The sequence below is a fragment of the Tyto alba genome, unplaced genomic scaffold (assembly GCF_018691265.1).
Source record: "Tyto alba isolate M040663 unplaced genomic scaffold, T.alba_DEE_v4.0 Super-Scaffold_16, whole genome shotgun sequence".
Classification (NCBI taxonomy): domain Eukaryota; kingdom Metazoa; phylum Chordata; class Aves; order Strigiformes; family Tytonidae; genus Tyto; species Tyto alba.
Window position 1 is genome coordinate 25,554,787 of NW_024881278.1, and position 23,756 is coordinate 25,578,542.

At 36.8% G+C, this 23,756-nt stretch overlaps 1 protein-coding gene across 1 annotated transcript in view; it reads right to left on the bottom strand.

Annotated features, from left to right (window-relative positions):
* Window positions 1-4,811: 4,811 nt before the first annotated feature.
* The window catches only part of PPP1CB (protein phosphatase 1 catalytic subunit beta), a 30,287-nt gene continuing 11,342 nt past the window's right edge, over window positions 4,812-23,756 (bottom strand). Inside the window, exons 2-8 of the mRNA XM_032985260.2 lie at window positions 22,215-22,346; window positions 18,576-18,806; window positions 18,136-18,240; window positions 13,080-13,151; window positions 9,518-9,669; window positions 7,811-7,945; window positions 4,812-7,186 (exon numbers count right to left, since the gene is read on the bottom strand). Coding sequence (XP_032841151.2) covers window positions 7,082-7,186; window positions 7,811-7,945; window positions 9,518-9,669; window positions 13,080-13,151; window positions 18,136-18,240; window positions 18,576-18,806; window positions 22,215-22,346 — 932 coding nt within the window. The 3' untranslated portion in view covers window positions 4,812-7,081. The remainder of the gene's footprint in view (window positions 7,187-7,810; window positions 7,946-9,517; window positions 9,670-13,079; window positions 13,152-18,135; window positions 18,241-18,575; window positions 18,807-22,214; window positions 22,347-23,756) is intronic.

Here is a 23,756-nt window from a genome sequence, read left to right on the forward strand (position 1 = left end):
AATCTCTTTTCAACAGTATATGCCTGTGATATCAAGTCCAGGGGTAAAGCAGAACTGCTTAATTAAAAGCAAGACAAATTATGTAATATTTAGGTACATATGATATTCAAATTTGATACCAGCACCATTCTGGTAGCATCTCCCAATTAGCTCTCCACATCTAAGCCACAACAATTTTTTTTTTTTCCCCACGTAGTTATATTAGTTTATACCAGATCTAAACATACTTTTTCTTACATATTTTCTACCAGTCCTCCTCCAATCACTGGAAATTTATACAAAGAATCCCACCTTACTTGGTTAGACTTGGGAACAGAAGATGCCAGAGCAGGGAAGAAACCTAAAACCCATGGCCTAAGACAAAGCCTAACTTTTGCATGCTTTTCATGGCAGCTCTCTTTTTCTTTGGAATCCTCAGGTAACTTTAAAGAGACCACATGAAGCCTGCCAAATTTAAGGGAAATTGTACATCTGAAGTAAGACTAGTTTCAATGCAGAAAGAGATTAATTATTTTGAAGCCATGCACTATGAATATATTTCAGTACTGATCAAGGGATAAGGTTTCCACATCAGACAAGTGCAGCATAAACCTGCAATAAACCGCCAATTCTGCAGTAATGGCTTTCCATCCACTGGCCTTTGACCACTAGATGGCACCTGCATGCTAGACCGATCCTAACGTGAAGAAAATTGTTATGTCAAACTGGATTGGGTCTTTTTCACTAAGTAACCATTTTAAATTCTTGTATAGCATTAGTATAAACAAAGCAGACCAAGGAAAAGAATGTGTCTTAGTGTAGGTGGTAAAAGCAAGGCAAAAGCCTCTAAGGCTACCATGTCAGCTGTTTGTTGTTGTGCTTTTAGGTAAGCATTAAATAAGGTACTTGCTCTCCATTACTGCTTCAACAGAATGGTGCCTTAGGTCTTACAGCTCATCCTCTTAACCCAGCCTTCTGGAAACTAGATGCAACTAAGGTGAAGTTAAGATGTCTATTAAAATGTAATTCTCATAACACATTCCCTCTTCCAACATTTCACAGAAATGATACATGTTCTATCTTTGTGCAAGGTGCAAGAAGCCACTCAAGAATAGCAACCTGAAATAGAAACATGAAATATTCTGAGGTAGCTAGTGGAAAATTACTAATTTATACATGCCCAGAAATTCAACAAGATAATAAGGGACTTGTACGAGGAACTGTAGAAATGCTGCTAGGAAGTAGCTGTAGGAAACAATGTGAAATAGTTATAATTATTTATACCAGTTTTTCTCTGGATAAGCCTTTTCAAAAATTAACTGGATCCATCTACAGCATTCTCTTGCACCCTGATGGGTCAAACCTTTAAAGCAACATGAGCAGGCAGAACTATCTACCAAGGGGAAAAACAGTAACTTATTTTGTTCTCTGTGAATATAATTTACTATTTTTGAGTATCAGCTATCTGTAAGAGTAGAAAAACTGTAATGTCGCCTATTTGCTTTACTTCCTTCATTTAACAGTAACTCATGTTAAGTTAAAATACTGAAACTTAACATCTGGGCATGTGTATCCTATTTCAAGAGGATTTTTCAAGTGGTGCTTGTTTCTAGAGTTCTCTACCTGAAGATACAGAATAACTTCTGCTGACCTTTATTAGCAGGCGGATCTAGTTAGCACCTGCTCTCTGATATGGCTGCTTGTGAGACTGAGTCTGCAGTACGCTAAACAGGAACCTTGGGTTGCAGATCCTGTTAACTAAGGCAGCAGAACCCAGGAAAGGGGCTGTGCCAGGCCACGTGCAGTGTATATACTCTGTTCAAAGCTCCACCCGTTCAGACAATTTCAGGCAGCAGTAATGAGTTTTCCTTGCAAAAGATTACTATAGCCATATACTGGCAGGGGCTTGTGGCAAACTGACTTTGAATTATGTTTAAAATTCTCATTTCTTGGGACATACAGGTGCAGGGACTATAAACAGGACACTATGAAACAGAATGAAATTTTCTTATTACCAATTAACAGGTTGAGGTCTTGATTATCTAGTTTAACAAGGCACACTAAGATACAGAACAAGTAACCAGACAGCTTTGCTGGTTTCCCAGTTTCCCAACTTTAAGGATCTGCAAGGAAGATGTTCAGACACTACCAGCTCCAGAAATCCATGGAAGATGAGAACCAGGCAGACCCATATAACAAAAGTACCCAAACTTGTGTCTTATCTTGGTAACTTATCTACTGTCCCAACACCGACTTACTGTTACATGTTTTTTCAGTGTTCAGTCCAACATGGCCTGAAGTTCCTTCAGCTCTTATCATCTCATACATGCACTGAGAAGTGGGTTATAAGCCCATGAGTTGTATGCAGCCACCTGGATAGATGTTGTCATCAAAACTTTGAACAACCTTTGGAACAAAGCAAGCAAAATCAATGTACAATCCAGGAGGAAAAAAAAAAGTATACAGCTGCACTGAGAGTGAGCTTGAAAGCTGCTACTGCTAATTAGCAGAAGCAAACAGATGACAACAAAGAAGAAAAAATATCCTGGGCTATGCCTAAATATCCCAAGCCTGGTACTGGTTCACTGAGTTCCTTTTCATTCACAAAGATTACTACGTGCATGAGCTTCATTGCAACTCTGTTTTCTCTTCAAAAAAACACATTGCTCTTTAAAGCAAGTTATTAATCCATGTGGACTCAAGACAATGAGACATTTGACTGTGTTGTAGTCATCTCTGCTCCAGCATAAGGACACATTCTTTCATGTTTGCTTTTTCACCAGTTCATTTGAAGCCTAATGTTCACATTTATCTCCATGTACATTACAAAGCTGATTCATGATTGGCATCTGACTAATTACAATTCAAACAAGTTCAAAAGCAATACAATATTGACAGTATCACTTCACCTCTGTTCTTTGCTAAACTGTAATGCTACCTGTCAGGTTTGTATAATAAAGTGTCTTCATCTCCAACAAACCTGACAGCAAGGAAAGTTCCAGAAACACCAGTCATGGATACAACGTTGATCATTTGCCAGGAAGAAATTCAATACCCAGTTAAAGGCTAGTATTTTACAAGTATTATCTACATAAGCCTCTACAAACCACGCACCATTTCCTGTTAAATTTGAGCTTTACAAATATCACATGCTTGGCCTTTGGTGTTTTTGTCAGCTGGAATTTTCAGAAAATTCCAGCTATCTGAAACAGTTACTCTCAGGCCCCCTTCAGTTCAACCATATTTGATAGCAGCAGTGTCTTTTAGATTTCCATTACTATGGAGCAAAAAATGTTTGCCAACCCCAAACTAACCACATAGAGCTCCAGTAATTTAATCTGACACCTTCCTCAGTATGATGGCAATATTCTGTTGGATTTATCAAAAGATAAGCCACAGACAGAAATGCTGCTTCTTATAAAAAATACCTTGCTGCTGATCAACTCCTACTTCTATCATCTTTTGGCAGAAACACATCAGAGGAATCTCTATCTTCAAATAACCTTAAAACAGCAATGTGGGCTATTAACAATAAAAGCAACTTCATTCCACAGATCTGAAGAATTCCCATCGAAGTTTCTCAGGCAAGTACGTAGAGCAATGCACTGCTCTGGGATACTACAAGCAGTGTCGCACATACCCATTAGCTCCTCTCTTCACAGAGGATACAGTACAAACGCAAATTGTCTTCGTAACAGGATGGTGAAGCAGCAATACACTTGCAGTTAATCACACTAAGTTAGAAACAGAAAGACCAACTCTGACTTCAGTGGCCATAAGTACTTCTGTGGGTCCAGATGTAGCAAACTGAACACAGTCCACTAGTGTAAGACCCATTACAGTGTTTTCAGCGAGTCTATTTACAGCATTTTTTGGAAATATATTGGATCAGTACAAACAATTACCAAAACAGAAAGTGTTCAAGGTATCAGAGCAGCACAATAACCACTATATGAAACACTATTTTTTTCCATCCTTTAAAGCAGCAAACAATTATGAATATTCCATGCATAAAAAACACTGACCTCTATGAAGCATACAAAAAAAATTATGTAAAACAAGAATCTCATATCAATCAACACAAAAGAGACCAAAGAAGCATATTTTAAATTAGATTAAAGCAGGTATTCCTCTAGTATTTGGGAGTCTTAAAATGCTTGTCAACCAAAAAGGAACAAGAGGTTATGTGCCATGTTGTACTCTACTATAAAATCAGGAATGGATATTACTGTCAAATAAAACAGGGTCTGGGGAAGAACATGCAAAAATATTCCTCAAATGGTGTGATGTTTTATATGCCTCTTAACAGCTCATTTGAAAATCCTGCTACTTCCCAGCACACTAATACCATGCTATTTAGCAGCATTTTAGGCTTCTATGGACAAGATGTTTATGTGGAAAAAAAACTTATTAGCAATCAGAGCACTAGAGACTTCCATGGAGGAAAGAGTTAATTTTACCTGAGTATAATTAGATTCAGATTCATCTTTTCTACCTCTTCCAGAATGAATAGTAAAAATACAAAAGATCTATATTAACATTGTAAATGTAAGCTGAAGTAGTATGGTGAATTCTGTTATGTACCTGATGCTCCTGAGTTGCTTTTAGTGTGGAATATCAATCGTATCTGTAGGAGTTAAGTTACTAAATAATGTATTTCTTCCACAATACAGGATGATGAGGGATGTTAGCAGACGTCCCACCTTCCCAGAAGTCAAAACAGCACCCAAATCCTCTGCAAGTGATTGCTGCTATATAAAAATAGCAATTCTTCAGAATACCATCACCAGATCTGGTTTTCCAGTGCCACAAAATAAACTAAGAATTTCCTATTTCTTTAGGACATGTAAGAAGACCTGAAGACTTTTATTTTCCTTTTGACATAGCATCTGTAACACAAGCAAGCATGTCAGGTACTCACATAACATACAGCTTTACACCTGGACATTTCATGATACAGAAGACACTGTTCCAGAAACTAAGAAAAAAATGGAAAAGTGTTAATCCAGATGTTTGGTAACATGATGCTTCTTATAGAGGCTGGCACATGGTACAACCCAGCATTTTCAAAACTTGTAAAACTAAACCTCAAGCAATGACTTAGAGCAGGAAGTTACCCTGTCAAGGCTTACAGAAGAGATTTCATCAATCACTTTGTCACAAACTGAAGTTACTCTCACTTACACAGTTCTCATCACTGACTTTCAAGAACAAGTGCCTTTGAGCAATATCAGAAGAAATCTACTTCTACATTTTATGTACTGAAATTCTGGTGCTTGCTTCAAGGGGCAGTAAATTAAACCACTGTTCAAAACCACAGACCAATGCAATATAAATCAACAGCAGATATATATGCTGTAATTTTGGTGTGGGTTTTTTTTTAAAAAAACAAACTCCATACTACTTGAATAACAGTAAGGTATAATAAAATAACCAGTCAGACTTCATTCAAATGAATTAGACAACTTTTACTAAATGAAAAAAAAACTACATTTAAAATATGCATTTAAAACAAAATGGAATTAGAAAAGAGACTTAAATCCATTTTAAAGAACTTGCTCACTGTGTCAGAAATCAATATATCTCTTGCATTATATAATGTGCCAGTTCATAAAATGTAAGTTACCAGAATCCTCAATTTAACATTTTCAAAGACAATACTGAAGTCAAGAGTTTTACATCTACTGATGCACATTTAGAATGGTATAAATCTGAAGCCTTCCCCCACAGAATCTCACAATTTGACAATATTCAATAAAAGCTTTTGTAGTTATATCCAGTAAGTATTGCATTCTAAAGCATCACAAATCTGTGCCTTTCGTTTATCCTGCTATATATTTTGTATCTTCTCTGTATCTTGCCATTTGCCACTGTTAACTCTTAAGAAAGGAGAGAACTGAAAAGAAATACTGCATAACTCTTGATCATGTACAGAAATTATTGCTACTATAGTCCACTACAAAGCAGAAGTCTATACAATAGTATATGAAATTTGATCATGAAAATCCAAAGGATATAATCTTTAGTGACATAAGCCTTATAGTCACGTTGGACATTCCTACAGCATTTTCAGCTCACTACTTGTCAGCTAGCCTAGTGTCCGTTGATGAGCATTCATTTAAACACACTGTCTTATGGAAAAGAATGTCAGCTTTCAAAGGCTTAGCAAACAAGGATCTTCATGTTCTGTGGAACTATGCAAGATGAATTTTGATGCAGGTAGGGAGTTACCTGGAAGCTAAGCATGCCAAAGGTGTTTCATGCTAATAAAACTAAAGCCAAGGTACCACATAATCAAGTTACCAACTAATAGGCAATACCATTTTTGTCTTATCTAAGTTAAATGAAGTGCCATAGCACAGTGTAACGTCAATAATTTAAAACAGTGTAGTGCACAAATTCTTTGTGTGGCAGTTTAAGTTAAAATTCAAGACAGGTTTTTCTGTCTCAATTTATGTTGGCTAGCTGTCCAGTCTGGGCATTTTGGACTTTAGTTTGCCTTTTAATCACTACCATACTATAAACTTTGTATTATAATGGGGCACACGTTTGGGTGGCATTATTATGAACAATAGGAGGCTTGGGGGAGGATAAGAGATCAATGGCTGTTCTAAAAAAAGCCCCTTCCTTACTTCAATTTCAAAGAGAGTTGGGAAATAAGACTAGATACCATATTCGCATCATTCTAGCTACAAAATAACCAAAGTAAAAGCAATCAAGCAACAATAAGACCACATTACACAAATGGAACATCATGCTCTCATCTGGTTTAACTATTACATCAAGTTTTAACTGGGATGTTGGTCAACTTTAAAAACCGTGGTAAATGTGAATATGTAGTTGCAATAGTTTTTTCCTAATATTTTTTTTACTCTATGCTGGATATTAGAACTTGGAGCTATACTTGTTACAATACAGTGTCGCACATCTTTCTACTAGAAAAAATTAATAAAGATCCTTTACCCGTCTCTTTAAGTTAAACGTGTGACATCATAAAGGGTGTCAAATGGCTGGATGGTTTTACAGTGCACACTTATTATATACTGTAATATGGAGTTTTGTCCTTGACAGATCTGATGGTGTTTCTACATTATTCCTTTCTTCACCTCTTCTTCGGTGGATTAGCTGTGCGAGGTGGAGTGACTGGACGCCCAGAATTCAGTCCACCATACTGGTACTTGGCTTTCTTTTCAGATGGTTTCAATATCTTAGAGAAAATAAAGAAGTTCTTTTGAGTCAGTGACAACTATGAACATTTCAAGCACTGTTAAACCAACATGAAATCTCATTCAGCAGAAACAAGAGGGGTGTGTGTGTGTGCGAAAAAAAATTCACATCACAATTCTACAAATTTCTCAATCTTATATACAACAGTAATACTACTTCTAAATCCTTCTAGTTCTACCATTACACTGAGGTGGGAAGGGAAAAGGAAAGGGGCTGAAAATATGTCCAGGAAGGAGTACGGATTAAAATCTGATCAGAGTAACCACACTAAAAGGGTCCCAATAGTCCATCAGCCTGCATGATTAGGTACTCTGATCACTAGGTATAACTAAAAAGAATCATTCCATTAAACTTTGAAATGAGCATCTGAATAGAGGGAATAATTTAATATGCAGGAGTTTGGAAAACAGAAAATCCCACAGAGGGCTCTGGAGAACAGTTGGTTTGCAGTTCTAATTGTCCATAAATACCAGCATGCTGTGCAGTCCTTTCTGTAGCTTGAGTATACTACCCTAGACAAACCATAAGCACATCAACAAGCCGACTAACTCAGCCCATACAGCCCAACACCTAAAGTAATACTTAAGGTACAAATACATCATACCTGAAAGGAACACATCAGAGTTTCATCCACACTCATCATGCCCCCTGCATTGTCAAACTCTCCACAATAATTTGGAGCTGAGAATAGGGTGACCAACTGCCGTTTAGCAAAGAATTCATATCCATCTTCAACCACCTGTCAACACCAGAGAAATCAATACAGCTCACATAAAAAAAGAAAAGATACATTCTGAAGAAAAAAGCCAGTCTTGAGGCAGAGGACTTACACTAAAGAGGTAAGAACTCATCAAAAATATTTTATGTCCTGGCTTTCAGACAGGACAGGTTCAGTCATTTTGTCTCATCTAGACACTGAATGCCAAATCAGGTAGCTTAATCTGTCTGATATTTCCAATGCTAAATATGCATCAACTTGACTGCTCAGTATTTTCATATTTGAAGTTCAATTATGCACTGCCAGTTATGGATTTCCAAATTCTTTGTATAAACCATACAATGTTGGATGTTTGACCTGTTAGTTCAGAGCGCACAAGGTCTGGATACCATCTTTGTCGTAACTGTAACCATTAAGTTTCACTCACACTGGTGTTGATGGTCATAACCTCAAGTATAGGCTTTTAAAATTATTTTGTTGCTCTAAAAGCAAAGTGGATCTGCCATATTTTCTCTAAGAACATCATTCACCTTTAAAATAGTGCAAGCAGTACAATGCATCAGCTAAAGACGTTCCGTCTTCCTCAAAACAGAAGCCTCATATTATAGCGTGGTGAAAAACTAGTGCACCAACTGCTCACTTTAGTTCAATCACCATGGTCTTTTAAAAGATATCATACTACTTTTATAAAGAACTGAAGTGACTACATGAATACAGGAAATTGGTAGCAATCTTGATTAGCAGTTAATAAATCTTAATATCCATGCCACACACTCACTAATGTTTAACTTCTCTTATGTTTTAGCAGTACAATTGCAAGGAGAAATAGTTAAGTGTTCTGACAGTACACCGAAGCCTAACAGTGACAGAGAATAAAAGGCTTATTTTTGTTTCACAGCAGGAGAGAGCTTTTAAAATTGACTAAATAATGAAACTGAAATGTTATACAGGAAATTGAAACCTGATGCCCACCTAAGTAGGACACTTGCTTAAAGTAACTAGTAAAAACTGCAAAAAATTATAATTAAAGAGTGACGATGCCAAAAATAACCTTGCTTTCTGCACACTTCAGTAAGTCAATCTCTGCCAAAGTACTCTAGATAGCTGAACCAAAATGAAAGCAACAGCGAAAGCTTTTATGTACATCTGTTTATAGAAACATTCAAAATGCATTTAACTTCCATGAAACGAAGCAGAGAGTTTAAGCCACAAATACTCAAGAACTGACTACTACCGAAATGGAGGAACTTCGAAACTTCAGTCTAAATCTCAAATTCAAGTTACTTTGCCACTTTAAACCTGAACATTTTACCTCTGACATTCATATACAACAGTCTAATAGTAAACAGACAATATAAAAGAAAGATCAATGGGGAAATCTAGTGTTGGTATTTTACTTCACTGACATTAAGACACTCAGTTCAATATGAGTCAATAGGACACAGCCTTATAGTCCCTTTATTAGGAATATTTTTTTCCCCCCTAAAAGTAACACAATGCAAAGTAAGTTTCAAATATATTCTGCTGATAAGCAGCATCAGAGGCAGAAAGTCTAGGAAAGGTTTTAAGAAGCAACAACAGCATAGTTCGTACCTGGTGAGCTCGACAGATCAAATCCAGATCATGACGATTCAGAAATTTACTGACCACATCAGCACCAAAAGTGAAAGACACCCCACGATCATTTTCACCCCAACCTTGCACATCTTTGTCTGGGTCAGACCATAGCAGGTCACACAGCAAACCTTTGAAAAATAAATACAAGTGAAGATGCTAGTCTTAGGAACTATCATTCTACAATGTAAAATACATTTATTGTAATTACCAAAGCAGCTCTCCTAAAGAAAATAAGCCTTAGCACAAAATTAGCAACACAAACTGCAACTCAGACAAAAGACATGTTCTGCGTAAGTCTGGATATTTTTTTTTCCCCTCACCACAGATAGTACCTTGAGATGAAACAAGCCAGAGCCAAATAGTTCTCTGAAATAGCATTTAATTGTAATATTCAGCACGTTTCCAGTGAGCATCTGAGGAGTTTAAAAATACTGCAGTGGGTGCATTTTAAAAGGCAACCATCAGTTTAACAGCTCACCAAGGAAGCTTAGTTTGAAAGCTGCAACAAATTTTAAAGTCCTATGCAAGGCCAGTCATAAATACAGCAAATAAACTTGTACCACGAGCTTCTGAACATGAAGAGCTTTGATTATTACCTTTCTTACCATATGTGAAGAACCTATACGACCAAATCAAAATCTAACATTGCAAAATTCTGATATATTGTTTCAGGTAACATCTCCAGCTTGCTTGGACTACTGCTGACTTTTCAAAAAGCCTCATGCCAATCAGCCTGGAAGCTAAATTAGAAAAATAAACCTCTCTGGCATTTTAGCATCAGTCAATATCTATTTTCTGCTGCTACCAAAAGGTCAGCTAACTCTTAAGTTAAAACTGGGTACCAAAGAAAATTTCTCTAGATCAACTGCAATGTCTTTATGCATAGAACTTTCGAAGCATTTTCACATGAGAAAGAATCAGGCCACTTCAACTACTAAAGCAAAACAAAAAGCACTGAAAACGTATGTCAATTTTCCATGAAACTGTACTTTCTTTACCTGTGATGACTAACCTTTGGGCACTTAAATACTTAAGAGCATTGTTTCACAATCCGAAATAGAAGTCAGCAGGCTCCTTTATCTGGCACTCAGAAGTTCAATTTACAATTATGTCTGATTATTTACTAAACAAAATACTGAAGACACTATTTCTTAAATAGCAGATCCTTTGAGTTGTAATCAAAACTAATGTCTGAAACCTACTGTGCAACTAGACCATTATATATTTACATACAGCTATCAAATAGTCTTTGGTGCCAGTCACAGTTCCTCTCTAACAGAGGCTAAGATTTCATTTGCTTTTAGAAGACAAAGAACAGAGCACGTACAATGGCATTTTAGATAAAATATCTAACTAGAAATAAACCACTGAATACAGACAGCATATGACAAAGACTTACTTTACTGATATTTAGTTCTATACTCAATAACATGTTTTTCAAAACAGAATAGTTGCACTTCAATCCCTAGTGGTTTCTTATAATGAATTTCCAGCAAGTGACAGAAGCTGCTTGTCTCAGCTGCTTATAAAGTGCTTCCTCTTCTATTCTCTCCCCCAAATCAAATATCTTTAGGGTTATATAAAGTAATAGGCAAATCTGTCCTATAATCTTTAGTAGTGGTGTAACAGAATCCTGCAACAAGTTTGTCTAAACTAAACTAAGCTGCACAAATAGATTTATATTTTAGCATGTAATGTCCACCACTGCAATAGCTTATGTTGACCATAACACAGCTGATACGATACATTCAAGATTACACAAAAGAGGAAGTTACAGTTTCTCAATAAGCAAACGGTTGGTAATGCTGACCAAAACATATCACTTATACCTTGGCCTCACAAAATGCAAATACTTTAACAGTTACAAAAGGCAAGTGACTTAAGTTGGAATACAGAGTCAGATTTGAGTGAACAGCTTCCAAACCCCATAAAAATGCCACCAAAATAAGAGGTCTTTAAATTGAAGTTGAGGTTGAAAAGGCTTTTTTTCATCAGGCTAGAAGGAACCATCACAGTGATCTAAACATCTCAGCATAAGCCACACAAACACCTACCAAGAATTTCTGTATCAACACAAACATTCACTTGTAACTTACACAGAATTGAGACCACTTCAGTTTATTTTTCAGTTTTCCACAAGATTTACTTCCATTATGCAATAATTAAGTAGGTCCAAAAGGCCAAGACCTTCTATGTCACCGTACTGTATGAACTCACACTTCTGATGCAGGACATTTTGTTCTACCACTGCTAGTAAACATCTGGCTATTGCTTTTGAAAGCAGAATTAAGACTACAAACCACTCCATAGATCAAAAGCCTTTTTTTTTTTTTAAATCTCTATACTTATTTTTAGGAGGTACTAAGAATACATACGATTTCAGTGGAGTGTCCATGGAAACCAGAACTAGATTCTGCAAGGGCATTCCTGAAGTGGGGGTGGCTCAAGCAGTAGTATTAGCCTGTTGAATAGAACTACCTTTTCTGAGAGCTCTGATAAATGTAAAGATTGACTCGTTTGTACTGACATTTATTTGGTTATGCATTGAGTGAATAAGCAGCATAAAAGGAAGAACAATGACAGTAATTTATACTACAGAAACACTCATTCACCAGTCTAGTAATGCTTTTTGATGTCAAGTGTGTATATACCATCTCGCAAAGAAATGCTGTTTAAGGGAGAATAGATTAATATTAGCCCCTGAATTATTCGTACGCAATCAGCAGTCAGGAACATTGCAGGAAGTAGAATTCTTCTACTCAAAAGTTAATCTGTAATTGTAATTTATGTTTCAAAAAAAGGTTTAGATGTGATATCTCTCTGAAAGTTAATTTCAGACCACTGTTGAAATCAATACTTTAAAAAAAAATCCCATTGTACTGCTTGACAGTCTTTCCAATCCACTAATAGCAAAGCTTGTAATAAATGAGACACTGAGAAAGTTGATTAATTAAACCACTCAGAATACTGCACAGAAAGCACTGGGCATTTGTATCCAACATCTATATACAAAGTATTCATGTATTAGTAGGAGAAAATTTCAGGACTAGAACATTGAAACAAGCAATCGAAATCCCAATTGCAGTAAAGTAAAAGCTATACTTTACAAATTTAAAGAGGAAGGAGATAGGGCCCCAAGTAAAGAGAAGCCCAAATACTTCAAATAATGCTCAGCAAGATTTAAACAGTTATGTTCTTTGATAGACTAAAAGGTTTGGGTGTGCCTAACCAAGGCAAGAAAAAGAACTAGATGTTTAGTTTCATTTGATCTTTCATTAGATTAACCCAAACTTGTGGATAATGTATCTGACCTTGGATAATGTATCCTACTCTTACGACAAACAACAACATGATAATAACCTCTAACTTATCGGAAAACTTAGCTATCATGAGCAGCAAGACTCATGCCCTACACCGATGTTAAAGAACACTGTATTGTGAACAGAGGTTGTGTTAAGTCACTGCATTGCCTGTGCAGAAATGAAACAAACTTGTTTCACCATTAAGACCTACTTACAGTAAATTCCATGTCACTCACCTGTGTCAGGAACATCTGTAGGTCTCATAATTCTCCGGATCTGCTCCATTGACTGGAGATCTGGAGACAGTCCTGTAAGTAGAAGAAAACAAGTGACTTATCTACATATTTTACCTGTAAAAAGGGTTCCAGAGAACACACAATTAGAGGTTCAAAGTCATACAACATCCATTGTTGCCACTGTAATATAAACAAAATACAGTTTGCTATAAGACAATTAAGTTCCTGAACAGAGGGACAGAGAATAATGCAAGTGAAATTAGCAAAGGGTTTTAATTGTTTTCCTACTATCGTTTTAGCTACACAGCACAGAACTCTACAGTTAAGTATGTTCTCTTGAACAGCTTACTAGAGAGAACCAGTGAGGCACAGCACTCCCACTATCAAACACAATTAAACTAGGTGCAGGTGACCTTCTTTACAACCACCTTACTTAAAAGCTAAAGGAAAACCCCCTACGCAGCTTTAAAAGACCACAAGCCAAAGCAGCCTGCAGATGTGACTAGAATCGTAAGTCACAACGCTGTGTTTCAGTGTTTTACCACAGATCAGCTGAGCAACAGTCACTGGATGCTGTAAACGAATACTAGACTGTGTAACTGGAATACGTAAGGAACACAGATGTGGCCATCTACTATAGCTCAGCTGCTTAGTCACTTATAAAACCATAGTACCTTGATGACTCAAAAAAATGGTTTATCACAAAGACATAGCTCTCTTTGTACAGTTTTGCCATATTAACATGTAATTACATGGAATTCCAAAGCCACTCTTTGAACAGTTAAAGTACACATTCTAGAGCTTTCTACTTGAGGCATACAGGCATGAAAAAGAGCTGCCAGATGCTCTAGCATCTCAATGACTCTTTAAATAAGGGTCCTAAAGTGACTTAAATGACTTAGGCCAAGATGACCTAATTAAGAAAGTTGCAAATTCGCAAATAGAGCATGAAGACCTAATCAGTGATAAAACATATTTCATATTAACAAGTCATTTCCATCTGACTCAGTCCAGAACTTTGAACATGATAGAAGAAAACCTGCCATTGGAAAGGAGTCACCACGTAAAATAATTTCAGCTGACAGAGTTTGCACAGTGGCAACGTACATGTTGCAGGAACAAGGACTCCAATGCATTTGATATAAAGACACGAGGAACTTCATGATTAAGATTTTAAATTATTTTCGTTGAAGCAGTCTTATGATAAAAGCCTTCAACCCTCGTCAGCTTGTTAAAGCTTTCTTCACAATACTACCTTGAGATTGTGAAGGATGGCAGAAATCTCAGATTGAATAGCGTATCAAAGGAGTTTTAGTCAAGTCTACTTACATGACAATACAGGGATACTAGCATAAATTCAAGTAGATAATCAACTTTTAAGCTTTAACCAACTTCCCCTTCCCCCCATCTGATCTATTTGTATAAGCAAAGAGGCATGTGGATTCTACTCTGTGCTCAGCACCACATCCCAGAGGTAGTAACAGACAATCTCAGTGAAGTAAGCACAATCAGTTTGTGTCGTTCTGTGAGGTTACAGCTCTCAGCATTTCAGGTTGCACCCAAAACATTAAGTTATTTAAAAGGAAATATGTTATTACAAACCATGTCTTAACCTTGTAGCTGTTAATTTTTGGGATATTTTATACCACTGTAAAATTACAAAACCCCATAAAACTGCCTACATATTTGTAGGCCTCTTTGTAACCATCCAAGAGGTGGTCTTTTCTCAAGTATCTTCCTAACTCCCCCTGCACAAAAAAACAGCTAATATCTCAAATTCAGATCTACAGGCAAAAGTTGTACATGATCAGCATTAAATAAAGTAAATAAGAATGCAAACACAGGCTAAAGTTCACTGTCAAGCTGCTGCCACTAGTGACTGCTGCAACCTACTGTGTACTGAAAGAAAACTGAAAAGTACCGAATTGAATTGTCTTGTCACATAATGACAGCTAAGCACAGAAAATGTATCTTTCAGTATACTATCTTCTTGAAGCATAAGAGCACCCCTTCCCTAAGGGAAACCGGAAATTTAATTGTCATTACTCCTGACAGACTCATCAAATCAACGCTCTAGATTTAAACCATTCTCCTGATAAGGTAGAATTTGTAAAGAGAAATGGTTATTTATTTTTATAGCATAATCCAGAAAGCTCCTCAGGTCTCTTTAGATGCTACGTAAGATTATCAAGTAGACTTCACCTTCAATGTACATAGTCACCATTAATGTCACAAGAAAAACAGAACTCCAGAGCTTGAAAATACTGTATAAATCCAGTATTCTACTAAACTAACATGACTCCCATCTCAGAGCTTAAATCCAATGTGATAAAACCATTGTGTTCCATCAACGTGACACTGCAACATGGACTTAAAACTAGAAAGTAATCACATAAGGTCTCTAAAAGTTTGAACTAGGGAGTGGCATTGCAGATAAGAATACAAAGCAGAGCAAAGGGAGAAGTAGGGAATGGTTATGGAATAAGCTTTAATATAGCAAGACAGTGCAAAGTCAGAAGTCAAGAGAACAGCCTTAAGAAAAGGCCAAAATATGACTTGGATGAACAATGTGGATAGAGAAGAAAGAGGGAGGTCTTGGGAAGAATACAGTGAAGGATCATTTCAGCAGTATGAACAACTGAAGACAGGGATGGCAAGAGAGGTTTGATCCATATTGTGAGACAGACAACTCAAAACAGCAGATGCCCAGAAAAGTCTAGGTAAAAAAGCTGACTCACATTTTAAGCTACTGTAGAGAGCCTACTGGGGTAAGTTAGGTGCCTTTTGTTTTACTATGTTATGCGGTTTTGCAAAGTTTTATTATATATCCCAGAGGACAATATTTTTAAAATAAACTATGCAAAAATGCGCAATATAGTAAAAAAGGCACCTACCTTATATCTACATGCTAGCTTCAACCTCCAGCAGCGTTGAATGGTTAATGTTGCTGCCTCGGTGTTTATTAATAGTAGTAACATCATGAAAAGGCGTTGATACTCCATGACTTCATGGGATCTGGAATGCAGTTTGGATAGGATTGGAGAAGAGCAGAAAAAGGGCAAAATTTATTTATGTGCTGAATGTCCACTTTCATTTATTAGGAGCATACAGCATATTTAGTAATCTTTTCACTTTATTTCACAGCTGCAGATCAGTTGTGAGTGACAGTAATTTGAGTCACAGATGAAGCCTGTACAAGTTTAAAGGGACAATTAGCATTCAATGAAGTAGTAAATATTGCTTTTCATAAGAGGATCCCTATAGCATACTAAGCACAAAATAAAAGTTTTCCTACTGACTAATCCCTCCAATACATTTATAGTAAACTTTTTTTTTTTCCCCCCAAGAAAAACAGCTTTCTGGGCTTCTTGCTCATAACTCAGGTCTCAAGTGTATATACACACAAAACTATCAGTTTTGTCATAGAACATAGGATTCTACCCTACCCGCTAAGCTTCCTTGACTACCTTCTACCACCCACCTAAGCTTAACTGTTTACCTGGAACACCACAGTATTTCATCACCATTTATTCTCTACTGTTTCTCAAATAAAAAAAAAAAATTCAAAAAGGTATGATAGTAAAAGAATAATGCCTTCACCAACTTCTTTTGGAAAAAAAATTATTACATGGTTTAGGCACTGTTAATTGTCTACCTCAGTGCAGAAGTCATTTTGTATCTCACATTCTTAAAATTACAAGATCTAGCTCTTAAGACAGGTACTAGTTATTAAAAAGAAAAAAAGGCAACACACCACACTGACTCAGGAGATGAAAAGACGACCTGTGAGAAAACAAGTACTTTAACATGTCAGTGCCATCTGGAGAGTGGCAGACTCATATATCTATCACTGCATTAATTCTGTATTTAGAGACATGACAATACCTCAGAGCATATTATGCATAAGGCTCCCATAGCTTATACTAGCAGGCATTGATGGCAGAAACTTTCAATACAAGATGCAAGAAGAGCCAGGAACATTTTTTACAGCACAGTTCATATAGACAGAGCTATTGCAGAGCTACCTGTAATTATTAAAGTCAGGATGGCAGCCCTCAATACAACCTCACAAAGTCCAGAAGAGTCTGCTCTGAAATTTTGGGGGCATGCTATTTCTAATTCCAAATGGAGTTGTTCAGTCAAACTAGAGGTTTCTGCAGTGCTCTTGCTTCCACTAATCTCTAATTATGTCACTGACAATGCAGGTGTGACACCTACCAGACCATCTCTGGATCACACAGTGCAAGGCATCAAGTTGCTTATTAACAGAGGTAGTTGCAAAAAGGCAGGATGACTCTTACAAGTAATTTGAAATTTTTGTCAACTGTTTGACTCTGCAAGGTCCTGAAAACCTGTAAAGCACCATTGCTTGTAAAAACATTGGGAATCCCCTCGTACAAAGAAGAGTACCCAAGTAAATTCCAATATTCAGACACGTCACAAGCCTTGGTCAGACCAACACCAAGCACTTTTTTCACTACAAGAACAGGGCAGCACTGGGACAGGTGCCCATAGAATGTAGATTTTTTTCCAATAGCAAAGGTTTTATGGAGTCAGAGCAAGCTATGGCTGACCTGCTCTAATGTTAACAAATGTCTTTCTTCAAGCAGCAGGCTCGTCTACGGGACTTCAGAGATCCCTTCCACCAAGATCTTATGAAACCAGCTAGAGAGGCCAAGACAGTAGAGCTGGGGTTATTTGTGAAAGTTATTCTTTCAATTCACTGCTGGGAATGCCCATGTTAGCTAAGGCTGCACTGATAGATGGTAACAGCAAGTCACGTGGCAAATCAGGCAAGAATTCCAGCACTCAGTATCTTTCAGAGGGCCATACTGATAGGAATACTTATACGCACACTTGACCCTCAGACAGAGGGCCATATGTATCAGGTAGGGATGACATCTGCCTGCTGCCAGGTGCACAGAAAAGCACAAGGCATAGCAGCAACCTTAAACATCTCCAGCTAAGTATCAGGTATCCACATCCACTTTCCATTTGATATAGATTTAACCAAAAGATCAGTTTAGACAACCTTTAAAAGCAGTCATCAGCTTACCTCCATGACAACAGAAGATCTTCTCATCCACAATGGCTGCAATAGGCAGACAGTTAAAACAGTCTGTGAAGGTCTTCCACAGCTTAATGTTAAATCTTCGCTTGCCTACAAGAACAGTGTGTGACATTAGGAAGAGAAGGCTGTTTTCTTAAAGCCAACCTGCAATACATATCACAACCTGACCAAAAATGTTAGCAAACCATCTTCACAGGGATTTATTTCCATTACTGTACCTAGTTTTCAATCTCCTGCAACAGCATTTCAGAAGAGCAAATAATAATTCTCTAGAGTGACTTTAACCTTGGTTTGAAACGTACTTTTAGAAAGTTTCAAAGCAGGTTCACAGAATACTGAAATTCTTGTAGTACAAGACTCATTACTAGAAGTGTCTCCAAAACACAATCTGTTACAGTCTTCCAGAAGAAATAGGTTTTGCTTACATTCATCATAGAATCCATAGATCCGATTGATGCTAGCACACTCATGATTTCCTCTTAAGAGAAAGAAGTTTTCCGGGTACTTGATTTTATATGCCAGTAATAGGCAAATTGTTTCCAGAGACTGTTTGCCTCTGTCCACATAATCTCCAAGGAAAAGATAATTAGCTTCCGGTGGGAATCCTCCATATTCAAATAATCGAAGCAAGTCTGTATACTGACCATGAATATCACCTGAATAAGAAAATGTTTACTGATGATTAATACAACAACATAAAGAGAACACAAATCAAGAACTTAAGTCAACTAATCACTTTTTATTAATTGATCTTTAAAAAAGCATTAATATTTCCTTTAAAACCAGACTGGCAATTGTTATCAGAAAGGTGAGAACCATGTTAATATTACAAATTAAAGTACTCGCTAAATGTAAATAACCCACAGTATTTGCAGAACTGTTATGTCAGTTATGAAGCCAACCTGAAAAGCAAAAGCTACAGAAGTCATCTCAATTTAGCATAAGCTTTCTAACCAAGCTCTGATTTGTTTGAATTAAAACAAGGTCAGAAAGACAACCTCTAACTGAACAGTTACATGGCCAGAAAGTCAACATATTAAGAAAAAGTTAAGTCACATTTTTTAGTGCAAAAACAGATCAGTAAAGAATCTAGACAGACCAGAGAAATTGAACATTGTACTGGCAAAGAGCACTTATGTCAAAGGTCAACTGCTTGTCCTCCCATAACATTCCTGTACTAAGATTCCCATCCCCCAGCATTTAGGGTAACACTTCCTTTGATGCAACTGTTCATACAAAATCAGTACAGAGACTCAAAGGCTGATATGCCTTACAAGATATTCAACCCTGCAGGTATATCTTAGGAAAAATATCTGTCACCTTACTCATCACACTGCCAGCTTTAAAATTAAGCAGGCTTTCAACAGAACAGTTCTGTGTGGCAATTACAACATCACAGTATATCATAACCGACTAGCCAAATCTAACTGTCTGTGAGCTGCCCATAAGGTCAAAGACAGCAAAGCTGCCCTATACTAACTCGTAAAATACATGCGATGTATTCCAGCTGACTGCAAAATTCATTACCAAAGTGACTGAATGCAAAAAAGCTATGCAAGAAATCTTCAGTACAAGCTGTATGCTGTTTAAATTTAGTACCTCCTGGTCCCTTACACTAAGTGCTCCATAAATGCATTTTCACTTTTGCTGCTTGTTCAGTGGCAAAAGCCCAACTTTAGGCACAGCTATTCTCCAGCAGAGCGCTAGATACTATAGCCTTAAAAAAGCAAAAACCCCACCTACGCATCTCTACAACTTTTTCCATAAACTTAAAGAAAAAAGGTTCCCAAACCTGTATGCTCTCCAGTTCAATTCTTAAAGCATACAATGGGAAGAGTATATAGCTGTATTCCCCTTTACTCTTTCAGTCAGAAATGCAACACTTCCTCCTCTAGACAGCATTCTTCTGTAACTATTTCTCTCCCAGGGAGAAGAATCACTTCCCAATTTTCTTCTAATAATGGGAAACATTATCTACTACCCAATTCCAGACACCATCTGAAGTTTCACTGGCTAAAATAATTTTCATGTGTGTTACCACGATTCCTATTCTACTTGATACTTAGAAATCTCCAAGTCACAACCAGTAGAAAACAGAAGACTCGTCAACAAGTCACTGCTGTGCTCAATGTAGTGCTCCAGAACTACACTACCAATACACTCCCCAGACTTTGCCACCACCAGAATTAACTACCAATTAAACATATTACAGAAAGATTATAATAATTTTGTCTATTGTCTAGAACTGTTTTCTGTTACACACGAGCCAGAGGACCAAAGCACTTAGAGGGCAAAGCAACATTTTATAGAAACAATTCTGTAAAGGGACCAAAGCATTTATTATTCCATTCAAGGCACCTGGCATCTTAAAATACAGCTTCATATGGGCACAAGTTGAAGTCTACCAGATACAAAGCCTCACAGTAAAAACCAAACCTATTTTTAAATGGACATTTACATAAGAATATATTTCATCTTACATTAAAACACAGCCACTCAAGATGTAAAGTCTTATTTTGAACTGAGTTGATTACAAGACAAGACAATCCTATAATGGTTCCTCAGGCATTGCCTGAACGCACTAAAATAGTAGTTCAAAGCAGTACAGCTGCATATTTTGCTTTTGGTGAAAGTGATCGCCTTCCTTTCACTTTTATCTAAATGCATCTTTGACAATTGCTCTAACATTAAATTTAGATACACCTGGCACTTCCTTGTGCAATCACTGTGTTTGGAATCCAGTTTAAAAACAGCAAATGCCCTATTTAACCATGCATTTGCTGCCCTATTACTGGGCACCTAACAATCCTTTCAACTGTCTCAATCTAAGCAAATGAGAAACTAACTTTGAAGGAGGCTAATTATACTTTGCAGACCTTGTCTTATATGCAATTTAAGTATTTAATTAGAGTTTTCCTTTTTTTATTTAGCTAGGAATACAATGAGATTACTGTAGTCTTTTCAGTGTAAGAAACACCACATGGTAAAGCTGGATTTTTACCTTCAACTTTATGTCACTAGGCAAGCTGGTCTGTTTTTCTCTCCTCACCCTACCAAGCAATTAGTTATTTAAAAATGACTTTACCATTAGTAGGTGTTTGTGTTTTTGTTGTTGTTTTTTTTTTTTTTTTTTAATTGGTAATATCCTCTCTTAACATAAGAAACATTCCTACATTGTGTCTTCCAGCTAATCTATCTTTGAGCATGACAGTAATAATAAATTCAAAGACTTCTTCAATTTTAATGCCATGACACTTTAAGAAGCCCAATTCAAGAAATTTTATGCTTTCTAACACCGTGCCTGCTGTTAATAACTTGTAGGATGATTACAAGCCAGTATGTACAACAGTTTTGTAACAGTTCTTCACAAGCTTGCATACCTATTAATAACAGTGTACTTTTGAAGAAGTCTAGCATCTTATAAAGGCTTAGAGAGGTAAAGAACACGCACATTTTAGCTTTATCCATATTTGACAGTAATAACAATGTTCGTTAAAACTTGCTGTAAAGCTCAAGGAATTTATTACATGGTAACTAAGCCTAATTTAACAGGCTACATCCACTTTTAGTTTTTCAATTGAAAGACAAAATGCTTTCTTCAACACTATTTTTGAAGCGTTCCATTTCACAACATGTAAAGATCTTTGTTTTGCTTATGCTTTGAAGAGAGAAACTACAACATCAAACATCTGCCTTTTTTTTAAAGCCGTTAGCTGCTTTCTGAAATAGTGATCAAACAAGTAGCAGCTCTGTGCAGCAGTCCCTAGGGAAGTACAAGGGACAGGTTGCAAAATTTGCACTAGACAATGATACAAGCAGATCTTCCTGACGACAGATCTTGCTCCTAAATAGTACCAGAAGCATCAGCAATCTACCAACTGTTAACTGCCTTTTGACTTAATCCAATCTACGTTGAAAGTTACATTTAAGCTTGTGAGGACCTCACTCTAAGCTGTATCACCCAAGTCAAGGTCACTTGCCTATCCCAGTATCCTTCCAATCCACCTAGCATACAATTAGATTAAAATATATACATAAAACACATACATATGAAGTTTACATACCACAAATTTTCAGAGGTGCCTCTAGTTCCAGGAGAATAGGCTGGCTAAGAAATATTTCCCGCGATTTTATGCACAAGCCCCGAACTTCTGCTTCGGTCATCTGAACAATCTTCCCAGGACGACATCCTCGTACTGAAATGAGATGTTTAACAATGGAAGGTAACTATCAGACAGATACACAGCAGTAGGTTAGTACAGATGAGCTGCATCTTAAATCTATATGTGACAAAAAGCCAGCAGCACATTCCAACATATCTACCAAATGTCCTAGAATTCTGTATTCCAACAAATTCTGAAATTACTCTCTGATACTGTGGTAACCTGTGCTTAAATGTCTTCATGCATTCCTGTTAAACTGGGTTCTCAGAAAATAACTTAAGCCTTGCTTTCATCCACATTTGGATAAATAGCAATTTTGAAGTGTTTAAATTAACAATCCCATTATGTTATTCACAATAGGCAAAAAAACCTTGAGAATTTAAATCCTGAAAACACCTTCTCATTAGCACAAGATAAACTTCCTCAGTAGTTCTGAGTTCATCAGGGCTAGCTACATAGAAAGAAAAAACCACAGGCATGTTTACACTTCTGACAACTGAAATCGCCATATTGGAAACATGACACTAAAAACTATGGAAGTTTGATGAAGCCTTCATTCATATATAATGGTTCTTGAGTTATTGGAACCTTTATGTCCAAACAAAGACATTCTAATTAGAATGAAACTGAATTCCTAAACCAGTAAGTCAGGTACTCAGACCTGTATTTAGCACGAAGTTTTCAAAAGCATTCACAAGTCATTGCACTCCAACCAACATCCTCTGGCAAGTTTATATGCAGCTGCTTCTTTCCACAAATATCTACGATTCCTCTGTCAGAGGCTTTAATGTGTCTTTAATGAGGCAGCAAAATAGAACAAATGTGTCTGCACTTTGGCTGATCCAGTTCAGTCTTCCATCTCAGAATAAACCAAACTTCAGAGTTCAAACTAATAAGCCAGAATGTATCAGTGTCTACAACAGGCGAACATCCTGTTCTGCCATCTGCTTTAGACTGAAGAAACATTCAGCATTAAACCACAGTAGTACCACCAAGAGAAGGTGGTACAAAACTTTAGCAGTTCAAATCCACATGCTTTCCAACTCAAACATGGTAAGATATTACTTCGAAAAATTTTAGCTGCAACTTCAGGACATCTAATAAGATAGATCTGTGAACAGAATAGCAAAAACTAGTTCATAACACAAAATAAGTTCCTGGGTTGCCTGCTACCCCTCTCCAAAACATAAGAGTAAGCTTGCAATTTTTTTTTTTTTTAATTAACAGAACTTCCTTTTTTCTTTTATTTCCACTTAGTCTCTAGAAAACTTATTTTACAGAGATCAGTATCATTATCTACACTGTGCAATGGGGGAAAAAAGGATATGAGGGGAAACAGTTTGTCCCAAGTTCACCTACTACTACAGTCCAAAGTGTTAAGATCAAAAAGCTCTGCTCTGGTTATCACTGCATACATCTCCCAGTATAACTGTACATCTGACC